Genomic DNA, 16,671 nt, shown 5'->3' on the forward strand with positions numbered 1-16,671 from the left:
CATGTAGAACCTATTCACTTATATCACTTATATAATATATCTTATTTTCATCTCAAATTCAACATAAAACAAATTGAATTCTTCTTTTCCTTTTTTTCTTTCTTCCTTTCCCTTGATCTAAACAATCTGTTTTTTCTGTTGACCCTATTTTTCATTACTGTAGATACAAAACTTTCTAGTTATCTTTTTATTCTTTCATTTATTTTACCTATATATCTAACTATAGTGTATATTTCTCTCTTTGGAATGTTCCTCAGATTCTCCTTTTGCATTTATTCTCTGTTCTGTGCTGCATCTCTGGGCCAGGTCTGTCTCTTATTCCTTAGTTTCTCTGGGGCTTCTTTCAGCTGATCTTTCCTCATTTACCCTTACCCTGGTCCCAAGATTATTCTTCAACAACCATCACTTTGTTTGTTTAACCCTTCTGAACAACGGTATACAGTTGCTCTCCATTTTATGCTAATCATAATCAGAGGTCTTGTTGGCACTGAATACCAATATTATTTCTTAAATGCATATTTAATTCTCTACTTTATTCAGGAAGATCACATTATTGTCTGTCTAGTTTCCTTCCCCAGCCTCCTTGCACATCTGAGTCAAAATAGTAATTACTGTGCTAACCCTTTTACATACATTTTTGCTAATCTTTACAGCCAGCATATATGGTAGTGTAATAGATCTTCTCTATCTAAATTAAGGATTAATTCTTACAGAAATTCATAGTTGAAGAAACTTAAGGTTTTATAGAAAACGGGATTAGGAAAACTGTGGTCTGAGGTAAATGAATGAAAGCATATAAATAAACATTTGCTGAAATAAAACAATCAAAATGCATTGTAAACAAAGAGATTATCAATTACACATTTTAAAATTTTGCTGTAGGGGCCGGCCCGGTGGCACAGCGGGTAAGTTTGCATGTTCTGCTTCTTGGTGGCCCGGGGTTCGCTGGTTTGGATCCCAGGTGGGGACATGGCACTGCTTGGCAAAAGCCATGCTGTGTTAGGTGTCCCACGTATAAAGTAGAGGAAGATGGACATGGATATTAACTCAGGGCCATTCTTCCTCAGCAAAAAGAGCAGGATTGGCATCAGTTAGCTCAGAGCTCATCTTCCTCCAAAAAAAAAAAATTTGCTGTGATCGGTATAGTACTGTTAATTTACATTTAATAGTTTGCATGCTGCATATTTTTTTCTTTCTTTCTTTTTCTTTTTTTTTTTTTTTGCTGAGAAAGAATCACCTGAGCTAACATCTGTTGCCAGACTTCCTCTTTTTTTCTTTTGAGGAAGATTAGCCCTGAGCTAACATCTGTGCCAATCTTCCTCTATTTTGTGTGTGGGTCACCAGCACAGCGTGGCTCATGAATAGTGTAGGTCCATGCCTGGGATCCAAACCTGTGAACCCAGGTCACCAAGAAGAGTGTGCTGAACTTAACCGCTATGCCATGGGGCTGGCCCCACATGCTCAATACATTTTTATTTTATTTTTTTGAGGAAGATTAGCCCTGAGCTAACTACTGCCAGTCCTCCTCTTTTTTGTTGAGGAAGCCTGGCCCTGAGCTAACATCCGTGCCCATCTTCCTCTACTTTATATGTGGGACGCCTGCCACAGCATGGCGTGCCAAGCGGTGCCATGTCTGGCACCCGGGATCTGAACCGGCGAACCCCGGGCCACTGAGAAGCAGAACATGGGAACTTAACGGCTGTGCCACCAGGCCGGCCCCCACATACTTTTAAATAGGATATCACTTTCTAGTCCCTATCCAGTATCAGGAAAATGCTTGGAAATTTATTTTACTTTGCTGGTGGTGATATACATTTTTAAGTAGCATTTTTCCCCCCTAATCCATCATCCTTCTGCCAAGTATTCATTGCTTTTCCAGTTTTGTAGGTTTGGAGTTGTTTACCACCAAGATCTGGGACCCTGTGGCTCAAGTCATCAGTCTTCCCTGTTCATTTTTAACTTTCGCTGTGCTTTCCGGATGGGAGAAGAGTAGGTCTGGATATGCTTTACTTCCGATTTCTTTGTCTCTCTCCAGGGCTACTTTGCAGAAACTTTCACTCCTGGTCTGCCATTTACTTTCTAGCTCTTTTTTGCTGTCTTCTGGTAATTCCTTTTCTGTTTCTCTATATTACACAAATTTGACAATATTCAAAAAACAACAGATGTGGCAACATCATTGGGGACTTTTAGTAGATTATCAGTGAGTGAAAGTTTGGGATTGAAATTTAGGTCTGAGCAACTCTGAGACTCAGGTTCTTTTCTTAGTACCACGTTTGTTTCCTCCCCAGTAAATGCGTGCCTTCACTCTACCCAGAGTCATATTTTTCTCAACATTTTGTTACCTTCTACTTCAAGGCTAAATTTAGTGTCCATTTCCTCACTGAAATCATTTAACTGTCACGAGTTGAACCCAGCTGAACTCTTGACCTGTGTACTCTTGAATGTACTAGTCTGTAGCACATGCACTTATGTTTCATAGTTTGTCGTCACCTTATGTGTATTGAGTGTGTATCCCCAGATCCATTGATTTAACATTAAGAGTGGGGACCACAGTTATATTTCTGGTACCTTCTATAGCATCAAGTTGGTACTAGACTTTTGATAAGCACTCACGCCCATTTATGGATGGACTAATCACAATCTAGGATTCAGTCTTTTTTGGCAAGTTTCCTTTGACTTTAGTTTTTAATGTTTGTTTTGTTAGTTTTCCTAAAGGTAGTTTCCAGTAATCCCTAGTCTTCGTGAAAGTCACATCACCATTTGCCTTTGTTTGTTTTGATAGCGTTATACATTATAGCTGGTGATTTTCTTTGCTTATTTGGAAAAACACCATGACTTCATTGTAAATCTGTATGTTGTCAATTTTTTCTTTGCTCTGGTTCCACTTGACCCTTGCCTCAAAGAGTCAATAGCCCTCTTCTCTTAACATCAGACTGTTTTGTTCATGTCTTTCTTAACATACTTACTGTAATATTTTGTGTAGCTCAGCACATTCCCATGTCTCCAATCCCTGAAACATATGCATACCTCTATATTTGCATAAATTTGTGTGCATGTGTGTGTGTGTATATGATATTCTCAAACTGGAACCATACCTCATCCAAACTTGTATCCTGGTAACTCTCACTGTTCTCGGAATACAGTCAGGATTGACTCACTCTTGCTAAGTTACTGACTGAATGAATCAGTCCAATCAATGAAGCAACCATATTATTTTCTCTACTTATATTTTCCAGCACTTTTACTATCTTTCTTCTGATTAGAGTACTTAGAAGTGTCCCTTTAAATGTATTTGTCTCATCGCATTTTATCTAAATTATTCTGTACAAGGGTGTGTATTTTCAGAAATTTCTTTGACCTTGTTGTTTCTTTTTTTATTCTTGTCCATTAAGGCAGTCATCACCATAATTTTCTTTCATCTCTGATCACTCTATGTATTCACAATGTAAAAACCTGTATTTTGCTTTTTACTTCTATTTCTTCGCTAGTACGTATTAGCTTCTTTTTAAAAAAAAAAACAACTCTTTTAAAAGTCTTCTGTCCTTATTTTCTCTTATTTGTTCTTAAACTTTTGCCTTTTCTTAAAAATGTCTGCCTTTTCAAATGCTCTTACCTGATTAAAGTCGCCTTATTATCCTTTCACTTTGTCAAAGTATGAAAGTGACTCTCTTTCCTTTTGAGAGTTTGAGCTTTTCAGCTTTACTTCTTTTTTTTCTGGAAGGCCAACTGTGCTCGTCTTTCAAATTCCATATTTCAACTTTAATTTGGCCTTTCAAAATACAAAGTATATTTTAAATTAAATATTTGAAAGATAAAGCATTTCCTTCATAGCTATTGGTAAATCTTGCACTTGAACTGCCATGAAGGTTGTTTGGGTAGTTGCCATATATGTGCCACCACAGCCGTTGGTCACTGAAAACCAGTGATGAGCTGCTGCTATCATAGTAAATATTGAGCACGTATTACTTCCATAGCATTCTGTTTTATGTGAAGATTAACAGCCTCTTTCTACTTTTCCTCTAGGTCTAAGTGGTATGGTCTTTGATAGCACTGTGGTGGCAACATTAAAGACTTGGAGGAAAAAAACAATGAAGTCCTTTAGCCAACTCCAGACTCAGCTAGCTTAAACACACTGCCAGATTAACCTCCTCCTCCAAACACTTGGCCACGGGCCTGGCCCCAGAGAATGTTTTTATAATCTTGAGGTAGAAAGGGATTTCTTAAGCAAAACATGAAAATTTCCTAATATAAAGCTAAAATTACAAGTGTGGTTATATTTTTAAAAACTGTTTTCCTCATAGCCACCATTTCCCAAAGAAACGTTCAAAGACAGGCTAAAGGTTGGGCCCAAGGTATTTGCAAATTATTTAATTGAGAAAGTGTTAGTATACGGAATATATAGAGACATCTTATATAAATCAATTAAAAAAAGACACTCAACCCAGCTACGTCAACAAAAATGGGTAAAATAAACGATCTAACAGTTTGCAGAAATCGACAGAGGACTCATAAACATATGAAAAAACATTCAACCACACTAGTAATCGGAGAAATGCAGTTAAAATCACAGTGTGATATCTTTTTACACTTATAAGATCAGCAGTATTTAAAGTGTCTGAATCCAAATATTGGTGAAGGTATGCAGAATCAGAAACTTTCATACAGTGCTGTTGAGATTATGCGTTGGTATAAGCATCTTGAACTGAAATTTGTCAGTTTGTTAAAGTTGAAAATGCCTATGTTCTTTGACTTGGGAATTCTGTTTCTCGGTATGTATGCTGGAGAAACTCACACATATCCTTAAGGAGGTATGTGTGAAATTGATTATTACGGCAGTATTCATAATAGCTAAACTTGAAAATAGTACAGTTGTCTATCTACAAAATACTGGATGACTATATTTTGGTATAGTCATGAAAGATGATACTACATGGTTGTTAATATGAACTAGCTAGGATTGTGTTCATAACCATGGATAAATTTCAAAAATAACGTTGAGTGAAGCAAACTAAATTGTAGAAAGAGAGGTATAATTCATAATGTTTGAAAACTGCACATGTACGCGTATTGTGCCTATTTGTGCATATGTATGGTTTGTGTTTCAAAACATCAGTGGAAAAGCTAAACATCAAAATTAGTATGATGGTTACCTCTATGGGAGCAATGGAGGGAATAGAATTAGAGACCAATAATAAAGGGGCCTCAGCTTCTCTGTAATACATGTTTTTAAAAAAATATGACTCAAATATTGTATAGGGCTGCAATTTGATGAAGTTGGATGTGGGTACATGAGTGTTTATTACGTTATTCTCTCTGCATTTCTCCATGTTTGAAATACTTCATTTTGAGGAATAAGTAAATGGTACATATAAAAGATGTGTATAAATTTAAAGCATTATACACTAAACAACAGTAATACTGTACATTGCTCTTAAACATAAGTATGTATTCTCACACACACCTGTATGTATGTGTGTGTGCGTATTTATGCATTTATATACACATGTGTGTGTATATATACACACATACACTTATGAGCGTTACGTGTTTCAAGTGTACAACTTGAATAGGAAGGAGTCCCTGCAATTCCTGGTGATTTTTTTTTCCTTGGGGAGGAGAGGTGGAATGCATGACTAGGTATGAGGCCCAAAGGGTGTTTCAGTTGGATCTGTTATGTTTTACGTAATTTATTAAGGACAAAAAATGATATAAATATGTCATACATTAGCAGTTATCAATTCTTTGTGCTAGGAATATGGATATTGGGTAAACTGAATCTCTCCATTTAGTATTGCTTGTTTTTATTCTTCAAAACGATCTTTTAAAAACATTAAGCCTTTTACTAAGATCTGGAGCTTTTATTGAAAAGGCAAATTTTGGATCAATAGAGTATCTTAAAAATCAAGTATTTTCTCAACTCATTTATTGGAAATGGTAATGTATTGTCAGAAAAATTAATTGTGGGTAATTTTTTCCCCCTTCCCCAAGAATACAAGTCAATGACCAGATTGTGGAAGTGGATGGAATCAGCTTGGTGGGTGTCACACAGAATTTTGCTGCAACAGTTCTCAGAAACACCAAGGGCAATGTCAGGTAAATATGTGGCTCCAGATGTGTACAATTTGGTTACTTGATATTTTGTTGAATTTTAGGTTTCTATAATTGTATCTATAAATATATGTAATTACAATAAGAATTTCATTTAAATACTGAACAATTGCCTTTAGCTTTTAATTTTTCCTTCTTTATTGAAATTAGTTCATGTAAATGCAATTTAAAACTAAAAATTCTAGTATTCTAGAAAGACGTGAAGATAGGAAGTGTGCAGTGTCAATCTGTATGGTTTACAACATGGTTTACTGAGCTGTTAGTGTGCCTTATTGCTAATATAGTAAGAATTCCTAGGAAGATAGAATTTCTAGTTGTATCATCAATAAATATGAATTTAGGTACCAAGTCCTTTTAATAAAACCAGTTATTGAAATTGAAAATTGAAATTGAAATGATTATACATGTATGTATACATAAATCCAACAATACATGTTATTTAGACAAGCAGGCTGACTGACTTAAGATTAATAAATACATTTAAAATATCACTTTATTGTTTTAAAGATCAGGCTAATCTTTGGTAAACTATAACTTTTCAAACTTAATAGGACAGAGGGTACATTCTTTTGGACCATGAAATTTATATCCACTCCTGGAGTTTTGGAAATTGTAGCTTGGAAAACAAATAAGGAAGTAGTCCTGAGCCAACTAAGGTCAAGGTTTGAAATCGTTTTATTTGGTCAGAGGGTCCTTATTTTCTAATACAGTATTGCTTATGTCTTATTCTTTTCCATAAATCCTATGAAGGGGAACATAAGGGGACATTGTTTGGTATGTTTAATTATGGAAGTGTTTTAGTGTTATCATCGAAATAAAACTGCCAAATATTGTGAACATATTGATGAGTTAATATTGCTATAAAGAGGGTAACATTAGGATTTTATTGCAGCATATTTTGTGTTGTACAAGAATGAGTTTAAGTTTTAGAATTTAGACTTTTTCAGTTGGAAAGCGTCCTTTAATGCTGAAGGGAATGTTTAAGGAATACAACCACATTACTTTTATGGGTGCTATGCTGATGCTGCAAGAATACCCGTAGTTCTGAGACAAGCATGTAAAGTAATTGGAAAGGATACAGGAAAAACTGTCTGATGCTCTATCAGAGCTGCATGGACAGACCCCTAGAAAATGTGATTGTCTTTCTGCAGATTGCTGTCTGCTGTTCTTGAGACAGCACTTTCCTGTGACAGTAGAGAACTTGGTTTTGAAGCTGCCCATTAGGTTTTAAAAGGAATTTTAAAGTGACATAAATAAAATATACATTCAACTTATGAGGACATTTCTCAGCTGGAAACAAGTTTGTAGTTACATGAAATCATGGCCATCCTTTTCTGTGTCTTTGTAAATTTGTGCTCTTACTGTTTCAAGCTTGTTTCAAGCTGTACAAATTGCAAATGGCTTCTTAACTGATTTCCCTGATTTTAGTCTCTCCCTTCTTCAGTCTGTCCTCCTCATCCTTACCCCACATGGAGGCACATAGTAGCAGTTTTCAAATATATGAAGGGCTAACATGGAAAAAGGAATTGACTGATTCAGTGTAACTCTAGTAGTAGAAGGACTAAGACCTGTGGGTAGAAATAATAATTCAGCGTCCACCGTGTCCCTCTCCTCTTCAGAAACCTTCAGTGGTCCTCCATTCTGTGCAGAATCTAAACTCTTTATCCTGGTATTAAGAATCTTTCATCACCCGATCTTATCTCCTATTCTCCTTATTTTCATTGTCTGGTACAGTCATACTAGTGTGGTCATCATCCTTTAAACTTGACTTGTGAATTATCATTTTTGTGTCTTTCTCTCTCCCATTTTTCTATTTAAAGTACTCTCTTCTGTTTAGAACCTACTTATCTTGAAGAATGTATTTCAGCTCCTTTGCCCTCCGAGAAGTCCTCCTTAACCTCCCTATCCCCTAGTGATCTCTTCTTCCTGGTAACACTTATCGTTTATACCACTTTTTTGACCTTGAGGTTACAGAATATTCTACTTTCATCTTTTAAAAACATACATCTTATTTCCTCATTTACTTTGCAAAAATCTTGATATCGAAATAGGACCTTTAGCCTCCTTTGTTCTCTCAAATCATTTAACCCTGAATCTTAATTGATTGAAATTATGTAATCCAGTGTATTAATTAATTGAATATAAGGAAAAGTCCCTTCTCAATTTTAACTTATCAAAAATAATATTTGAATCCTGTGAATGTATTTTAGGTGGTAGTTCATTATAAAGTATTAATACAAAAACAGGATCCAAAAACTAGACCTATAATTATTATTATTTTTTTTTGGTGAGGAAGATTGGCCCTGAGTTAACATCTGTTGCCCATCTTCCTCTTTTTTTTTTTTCTTTTCTTTTCTCCCCAGAGCTCCAGTACATAGTTGTATATCCTAGTTGTAAATCATTCTAGTTCCTCTGTGTGGCATGCTGCCATAGCACGGCAGGATCCAAACCAGCAAACCCCAGGCCTCTGAAGTGGAGCACATGAACTTAACCACTTGGCCACAGGCCCGGCCCCTAGACCTGTATTTTTAATGTTTTCACTGTTTTAAACTGAAGATGTAAAATATGTATGGTTCTATATTTTTTATTCATTGATGACTGAGATATCACATTTAGTTGTCACTAAAATCTGTTTTCAAAAAGGGATCTCTGAAAAATTACTGAATTTAGTTTGAATTTTTCTAACTACTAAGCAGAGATCTGGGAACAATGTGTGGAACTCATGGCTTTAAAGAGCCAGGAAAGGGAAAGATAAGAAGTTAGTCGTGATGAGAAAATTGAAACTGAGATTTGGATGGTGATTATTTTTTAAGTATTAGAGATCAAGATTTTTATTTATTTGCTGGAAATGTATATGAAATTGGTGTCAGCATTTGGATATGAATTAAAATCACACAATGAATTCTGTGACTTCATCCACACTTATAGAGAATCATTTTCTCACCCCTTAGTCTGCTTTATTTTATTAGACTTTGAATTGCTACACCTGAGTTTATGAACTAATAGTGCTAACGTAGACTCCATTAATATGCCATTTTTAATATACTCAAAGAATTATACTATATATATTTTAATGCGATAGCTCCCAAGAGTATATATGTTTTTCAGCTCTACATTGTTTAAATGAGTTAGAGCGTATTAGACCACTGTGAAGAAGTGGTTCAGCTCAAACCAGGCTAGGTTCCTGGGGGATTGGAAGCCCAAGTCTGGCTCAGAGCTTTGGTAAACAATTATTTCCTCCATTTTACTGATATCACTTAAAACTAAGCACTCACAATGAGTACTGTACTAATATCCTGTTAATTACTTTGAGTAATTGAATGGGTAAAGGATTTACAGGACTCAAACCTTTCATATTCAAAAATGATGCAACAGCTGGAGAAAGACAAACATTGAAGGGGTGGGCATGGAAGACTCAGACATAGTCTTCATCATTCCTCTACGGGGTCTTACAGGACTTGTTGGTCTCCAGATTTTAAACCACCATGGGCAGGTGCATGAAGCACTTGGTACCAAGAAGCCTGAAGTCTTATGTGTGGTGGGGCGCTCTCAAAGTAAGCTGATCATGTAGGTACATTCCTATTACATGATCAGCTCAACCATTGAAAACCCCCAGACTCTGCCAAATCCAGGGACAAGTGATAATCCAATTATTATTACCAAACATTTCTGACAGGGTGGTATGACTTGCCTTGAAACAACTCATAGACCCATGTTTGCAAAATATCATTTATCCCTAGATAGTACATTTCAGAGCTTTGACCAAGGGTCAGTACCATGCTCTAGGCAATTTTGGAGATGAGCACTTGATCAATCCAAATTGATTCTAGATTAATTCATGCTGTATAATACATGCGCATAACACATTTATGCTCTCCTTTTGACTTTAGATTAATCCTATTAAGTATGTTTTTATTGTCTATTTCAATGTTATGTGGTGAAAATCCAAAAAGAAAATGTAACAGTTATTTTAAAACCTGTAATCTTTTTGGTAGTTGATAGAATGTAACTCAGCAGATGTAATATAGTTAAGAAGTTAGAATGAAGTTCTGTTCTCATTGTCAGATCCTGCGTTATGTAAAAAATAATTTAAATAGTTTAGATTCACTTCGTTTAAATTAGCAGGTTTATCTGCCTATTCACTGTTTTTATATTAGAATAAACTAAATGATGCTTTTCTTGAGATCCATATGTTTGTTGGTCCATGTTTAGTTATGGGAAAAATAATTTTAAACTTGACATTATAAAGTCATTAGAAAAAATAATAGGAAGTAGTTCAAAAGAGATAAAAATCACTGGTTGTATACCAATGGAAAGAAAGTAGAAATAACTAGATATTAACAGACTAATTCAAACTTATGCAAAACTACCTTGCATTTATTTTTGGATGTAGAGTGATGCTGTTTTGCCAGAGGTGTTCTAAATTTAGACATTTGACTCAATCTCTTGTGTTATATCTCTGGACAAGAGGAAAGATGTATTTTGAAATATAGTATATCTAGCAGATAGATGAAATTACGGAGTTGATTCTGTTACAAACTATAAATAGTATTTAAAGTATTCATTTATATTTCTCTCTGCTCTTAGGACCAGGACTAAGTGTCTTTCTCTAGTAACTTCCTTTGTTTACATGAAGCTAGACCTCATGGATTCAGATTCTGGTTTAACCACTTATCAGATGTATAAGTTTATGAAAGTGTTTAAATCTCCCTGTGCCTCAGTTTCTTCATCTATAAAATGGGCATATGATAGTACCAACCCCATAGATTTGTGATGAGTATTAAATGAATTAATTCATGCAATGCATTTAAATGAATGCCTAGAAAAAGTGGAATTCAGTGAAATGTTAGCTATTATTAAATTTTCTGAAAATTCTGATCACTTCTTAAGTGTTCCTGTAGATTGCTAGAAAAGCAAGAGTCAGTTTTATAGCCATTCCTAACAGAGGCACGGGATCTTATGGTACGCGTTTGTGTAGTAACTTTATTCTTGGGTTTCTAATCTTCATGATTTTTATTTTTTAATTTTCTCTGTGCACTATTTTCCTCTTTCATTTGTTTAAAAATTATTGAATTTTTAAAAATAAAAGTAATGAATACACATTAACCAAAAAAGTCAAATTATTTAATATGATAAAAGTAAAAATCAAATGTCATTTCCTCTTACCTCATGTCCTAGTTGACAGAGGAACCATTGTTCACAGTTTCTTTTTCGTTCTTTTATAAGTACCAGTATGTCTTGTCTTCATTTCTTGATTTTTCAATTTTAGATAGAAATCTAATGATTGCTTGTCATAAAACCTTCACTTATTAATTTTTTTCAATTAAAAAAATTTGCAACAGTTTATGACACTTACTATTGTATCACTACAATTGTCTTGAATACTTTTTGCATAGGTTGATTCAAAAAATTAAAACCAATAACTGGTATTTACAGTGTTATGGTTATGAATATATTATTCACTCAATCTAGAATCAAGTGGTAGGACTAAGTTAGTAGAAAATGAAATGTAATTTTATGTCATTCAATCTTTTTCTCTCTCAGGGAGACTCTTCAAAGAATGAAGGGTCTAGTGGAACCTGACAATATATTTCTAGCCTTCTTGATTTCCTCTGGGTCATACATAGCTGCTAGGGTGCTTCCATGTCTGAAAATGCATTATTTTGACCTCAAATATGGCTAGGTATAGTATTTGAGGTTCAAAAATCCTTTTTCATTAGTGTTATGAAGATGTTGTCCATTGTCTTTTAATATCTGTGATTGGTAATGAAAAGTTTGATGTTAATCTGATTCATAGTCTTTATACTTTTCTCTTTGGGATTTTTTCACTCATAATTGAGTTTTTGGAATTTTTACTAGGCTGTAACTAGATCTGTGTGTGTTTATTTTTATATAATTCTGCTTAGAACTCAATCTGAAGACTAGGGTTTGGGAAATTTTCTATTATTATTTTATTATTTTGTTTCTTCTTCATTATTTTTGTTCTCTGCTCTCACACCAGTATTAAATGGGGATTGGATATCCTGGTTATATCCTCTCGCATCTTGTTTTCTCTCAGAATCTTTGTTTTCTGTTTCCATTTTCTGCTGTTATGTTCTAAGAGTTTTCTCAATTTTATCTTTCAGATTACCAATTTATTTGTAAGCCATCGCCTTTTTAAGATGTTCTGGCCCCTATTCTCTAATTCTCTTTTCTATTTAAAGCTCTGTCTTCTCTTGCCCAACCTTGAGAATTCTCCAACTTCCTACTTGACATCTACATGTGACTTTCTAAAATGCACATCAAATATAATATGTTCAAAGTATTCTCTTTTATTTGTACCATTCCCTGTCCTCTGACCTCCTCCAAAAAACATATATCATGTTTTCTTTACTTGGGTGATCCTTCTTATCAAGTCTCACTTCAAAAATCAATTTTTTAGTGAATGAGTTTTCATGTTATGCTATTTATGTTGTCCAAACCCTGTCAGTCTCTATACATTACCAGTTTTCTTCATAACATTCATCTAATGATCCTCTGATTATCCTCTCCTCCTGGTATTGACTTTTTTGTTTAGTCTTCTACTGCATTGACTCCTGCCTAGTCTGTATAATGACTAAAGTATGAAGGAAGTAATGATGTGTGACTTTTGAGGTTAGGCTATAAAAGGCATTTGGCTTCTATCTTGCTCTTTTGGATCACCAGCTCTGGAGAAATCTAGCCCCCATGTTGAGAAGACATTCAAACAGCCTTCTCTAGAGGCCCACACAAGGAAGAACTTAGGCCTGCCAACAGCCAGCACCAACTTGCGAGCCATGTCAGGGAGACACCTTGGAAGGAGATCCTCCAGCTGCAGTAAAGCCTTCAGATGACACTAACCCTAATGAACATTTGATTGAACTTGTTGAGAGGCATCACGCCAGAACTGCCCAGTTGAGCCCTTCCTGAATTCTTGACTCAGAGAAACTACGGAAGATAAAATGTTGGGATAATTCATATCAGAGAAGATACAAGTTAGAATAAAAGAGGGGACATCATTACAGATCTAACAGATATTGTAAGGACTAGCCAATATTATGAAGAACTTTATGCTAATAAATACAACTTAGCATAAATGGTTAAACTTCTTAGAAGATAGTACTATGAGAAAGTACCAAAGCTCACTCAAGAAAAAATAATGTGTTGTTTATTTACATGAAGATGAATTTATAGATAAAATTTTCCAGCAAAGAAAATTCCAGTTTCAGTTTGTTTCATTGCTAAATCTTACCAAACATTAGAGGGAGAAATAACACTGATTCTATACAAGCTCTTCCAGAACACAGAGGAGGGGACACCTGTCAACTACTTCTATGAGGCCAGCATTACCATCATACCAAACTCAGAAAAAGACATTAAAACAAAAATCATTACATACTAGTATTCCTCATTAATGTAGATACAAAAATCCGTAACAAAATTTTAGCAAATTGAAGTCAAGAATATATGAAAAAGATAAAATATTATGACCAAGTGGCATTTATCTTTAGAATTCATGGTTGATTTAATGTTTTAAATTTAGCCTATGAAATTTTCCATGCTAATAGACTAATAGAGAAAAATCGTATGCTCATATGCTCATCTCAGGAGATGGAGATTAGAAAAAATTTCTCAGGAAACTTGAGTATACAAGAATTTCCTCAATGCAATAAATAGCATCTGAGTGAAACCTACAGCTAATGTACTTAATGGTGAAGGATCTAATGTTTTCCCCTTAGTATAAGAAAAATGCGGGGCCGGTGGGGTGGCGTAGTGGTTAAGTTCGCATGCTCCGCTTTGGTGGCCCAGGGTTCGCTTGTTTGGATTCTGGGTGTAGACATATGCATGGCTCATCAAGCCATGCTGTGGCAGGCATCCCATGTATAAAACAGGAAGATGGGCATGGATGTTAGCTCAGGGCTAATCTTCCTCAAACAAAACAAAACAAAGCAATTCAAGTATGTTCGCTTTTACCACTTCTGTTCAGCATTGTACTGGAGATCATAGTTGGTTCTGTGAGGCAAGAATAAGAAATGGAAAACACAAGGAGGAAGTAAAACTCTTTATTTACATGTGCTATATAAAAATCCTAAGGAATCTTCAAAAGATGCTACTAGAACAGTAAGTGAGAAAAACAGGGTTACAGGAGATAGGTCAATGTACAGAAATCAATTCTATTTCTATATACTAGTAACAAGAAAGAATTGAAAATTCAGATTAAAAGTAACATCTATGATAACATCAAAAACATGAGCTACATAAGAATATTCTGACATAATAGGTTGAAGACTTCAGCAAAATATTTCTGAGAGAAAATAGACAACCTAAATGAGTGAAGAAAGAGACTGTGGATCAGAATACTGAGTATTGTTCAGATTTCAAGTTTCCCCAAATCTGTAGATTAAGCACGTTCTCAATTAAAATCTCAGTAGACTTTTTTGTAGAAATTAACATTTTTTAAAAAGAACAGAGTTGGAGGATTTCCTCTGCCTGAAAGCTACACTAATCACAGAAGTCTGAGTTAGGCATAAGGTAGAAATAAAGATTAATGGAACAGAATAGAGAGTTCCAATATAGACCTGCACAGACATAAACAATTGATACACCAAGGTAATTCAATGGGGGAAATTATAGTCTTCTCAACAAACAATGGCAGAACAATTGGATAACCACATTTAAAGAAAAAGACCACAAAAAATCTTGACCTTCATCCCAGAGTATATATAAAAATTAACTCAAGATTAATCATAGATCTAAGTGCGACAGCTGAGACCATAAAGTTTCTAGAAAACAGGCAAAAATCTTTATGATCTTAGGTTAATCAAAGATATTTTAGGACACAAAAGCGAGAAGTATAAGAGAAAGAAATGATGAATTGAATTGCATCAAAGTTTAAAACATTTGTTCAAAAAGTACCCTTAACAAAATGGAAAAGCAAGCTACAGACTGAATATTGGAAAAACAATGATCTGATAAAGGACTGTTATTTAGAAGATATGAAGAACTCTTGTAATTCAATAAGAGATATACAATCCTTTTAAAAGTGTGCAGATCAATTAAAGAGAGACTTCACCGAGGAAGATAAACAGTTAAGCGCATGAAATGCTGCTCAACATCATTAATCACGGGGGAAATGTAAATTAAATCCACAATAAGGTAATACTACACACCCACTAGAATGGCTGAAATTTGAGAGATGTGTAATACTATGCATTGATGAGGATGTGGCGCAACTTGAACATTCGTTCATTGCCAGCAGGAATGCAGTAATAGCACAGCCACTTTGTGGAACAGTTTGGTAAGTTGTTATAAAGTTAAACATTTACCATACCAGCCAACAATTTTACTCCTAACTATTTACTCAAGAGCAATGAAAACATATAACTACCCAAAGACTCATAGTTACGTGTTCAAAGAAGCTTTATTCATAGCTAAAAATTGAAAAGATTCAAATGTCCTTTAACAGATAAATGTATATACAAATTGTATTATATTTCATACAATGAGATATTTCTCAGCAATACAAAGGAATGAGCTACCAATATATTCAACACCATGTATAACTCTCAAAACTGTTATATTGAGTAAAAAAAGCCAGACACTAAAGTCTTGACACTGCTTGACTCCATTTATACTGCAAAGAGGAAAGAGGAAACATTTTTGAAGTGACAAAAATGTTCTGTATTGTGCTTATTGTGTTTGTTATACACCTGTATATGTATTTGTCAAAGCTCAACATATTATACAACTTAAATTTGATGAATTGTATATAAATTTGACCTCAATAAAACTGATGTTTTAAACGTATAGTAATGGTTATGATTAATGAATTATATTGATGGTGATTTAGGAAGGAATACTATGCCTCTTTAAGAAAAGCAGATGTAGTCAAGCTGAATTTTATTAGCAATATATAGATTTTATTGTGCTATATACTTAAAAAAAATTATTGTTGGTTTTTTACGAGAAAAAAATCTATATAAAATTCTTTATGTCTGGACCCTTTTCATTAGTCAAATATAGATTTGCAACATAACTTTTAAGAACTCCTGTTTTGGAGGTCTACAGCTTTAAGTGGGACCTTGTCTGTCTTGCTCACCACTACGGGCATGGCATAGTTAGTGTACCTATTGTTGCATAATATATTACCTCAAAATTTAGTGACTTGAAACAATAAACTTTTATTATCTCACAGTTTCTGTGATGCACTTCCAGCTTTCTCATGAGAGCCTCTCTATAGGGATGCCTTACAACATGGAAACTGGCTTCCCCAGAGAAAGTGATCGAAGGGAGTACCCAAGATGCAATCCGCCATCTTTTCGTAACCTAATATCCGAGTGACATTCCGTCAGTTCTGTATTTTATTTGATAAAAATGAGTCAAGTCCAGGTGCTGGCCCCGTGGCCGAGTGGTTAAGTTCGCGCGCTCCGCTGCAGGCGGCCCAGTGTTTCGTTGGTTCGAATCCTGGGCGCGGACATGGCACTGCTCATCAGACCACGCTGGGGCAGCGTCCCACATACCACAACTAGAAGAACCCACAACGAAGAATATACAACTATGTACCGG

The 16,671-nt window shown here is 34.9% G+C and overlaps 1 protein-coding gene across 14 annotated transcripts in view; it reads left to right on the forward strand.

The window, feature by feature from the left end:
* Positions 1 to 16,671, forward strand: part of PPP1R9A (protein phosphatase 1 regulatory subunit 9A) — a 314,721-nt gene that overhangs the window by 187,396 nt on the left and 110,654 nt on the right. For 13 of the 14 annotated variants that reach the window (XM_046670458.1, XM_046670459.1, XM_046670457.1 and 10 more), the window contains exon 5: positions 5,989 to 6,093. The exons of the other annotated variant lie outside the window; for it this stretch is intronic. In XM_046670458.1, the coding sequence (XP_046526414.1) occupies positions 5,989 to 6,093 (105 nt within the window). The remainder of the gene's footprint in view (positions 1 to 5,988; positions 6,094 to 16,671) is intronic. 14 annotated transcript variants of the gene reach the window in all.

The sequence above is a fragment of the Equus quagga genome, chromosome 8, assembly GCF_021613505.1.
Source record: "Equus quagga isolate Etosha38 chromosome 8, UCLA_HA_Equagga_1.0, whole genome shotgun sequence".
NCBI classification, from domain to species: domain Eukaryota; kingdom Metazoa; phylum Chordata; class Mammalia; order Perissodactyla; family Equidae; genus Equus; species Equus quagga.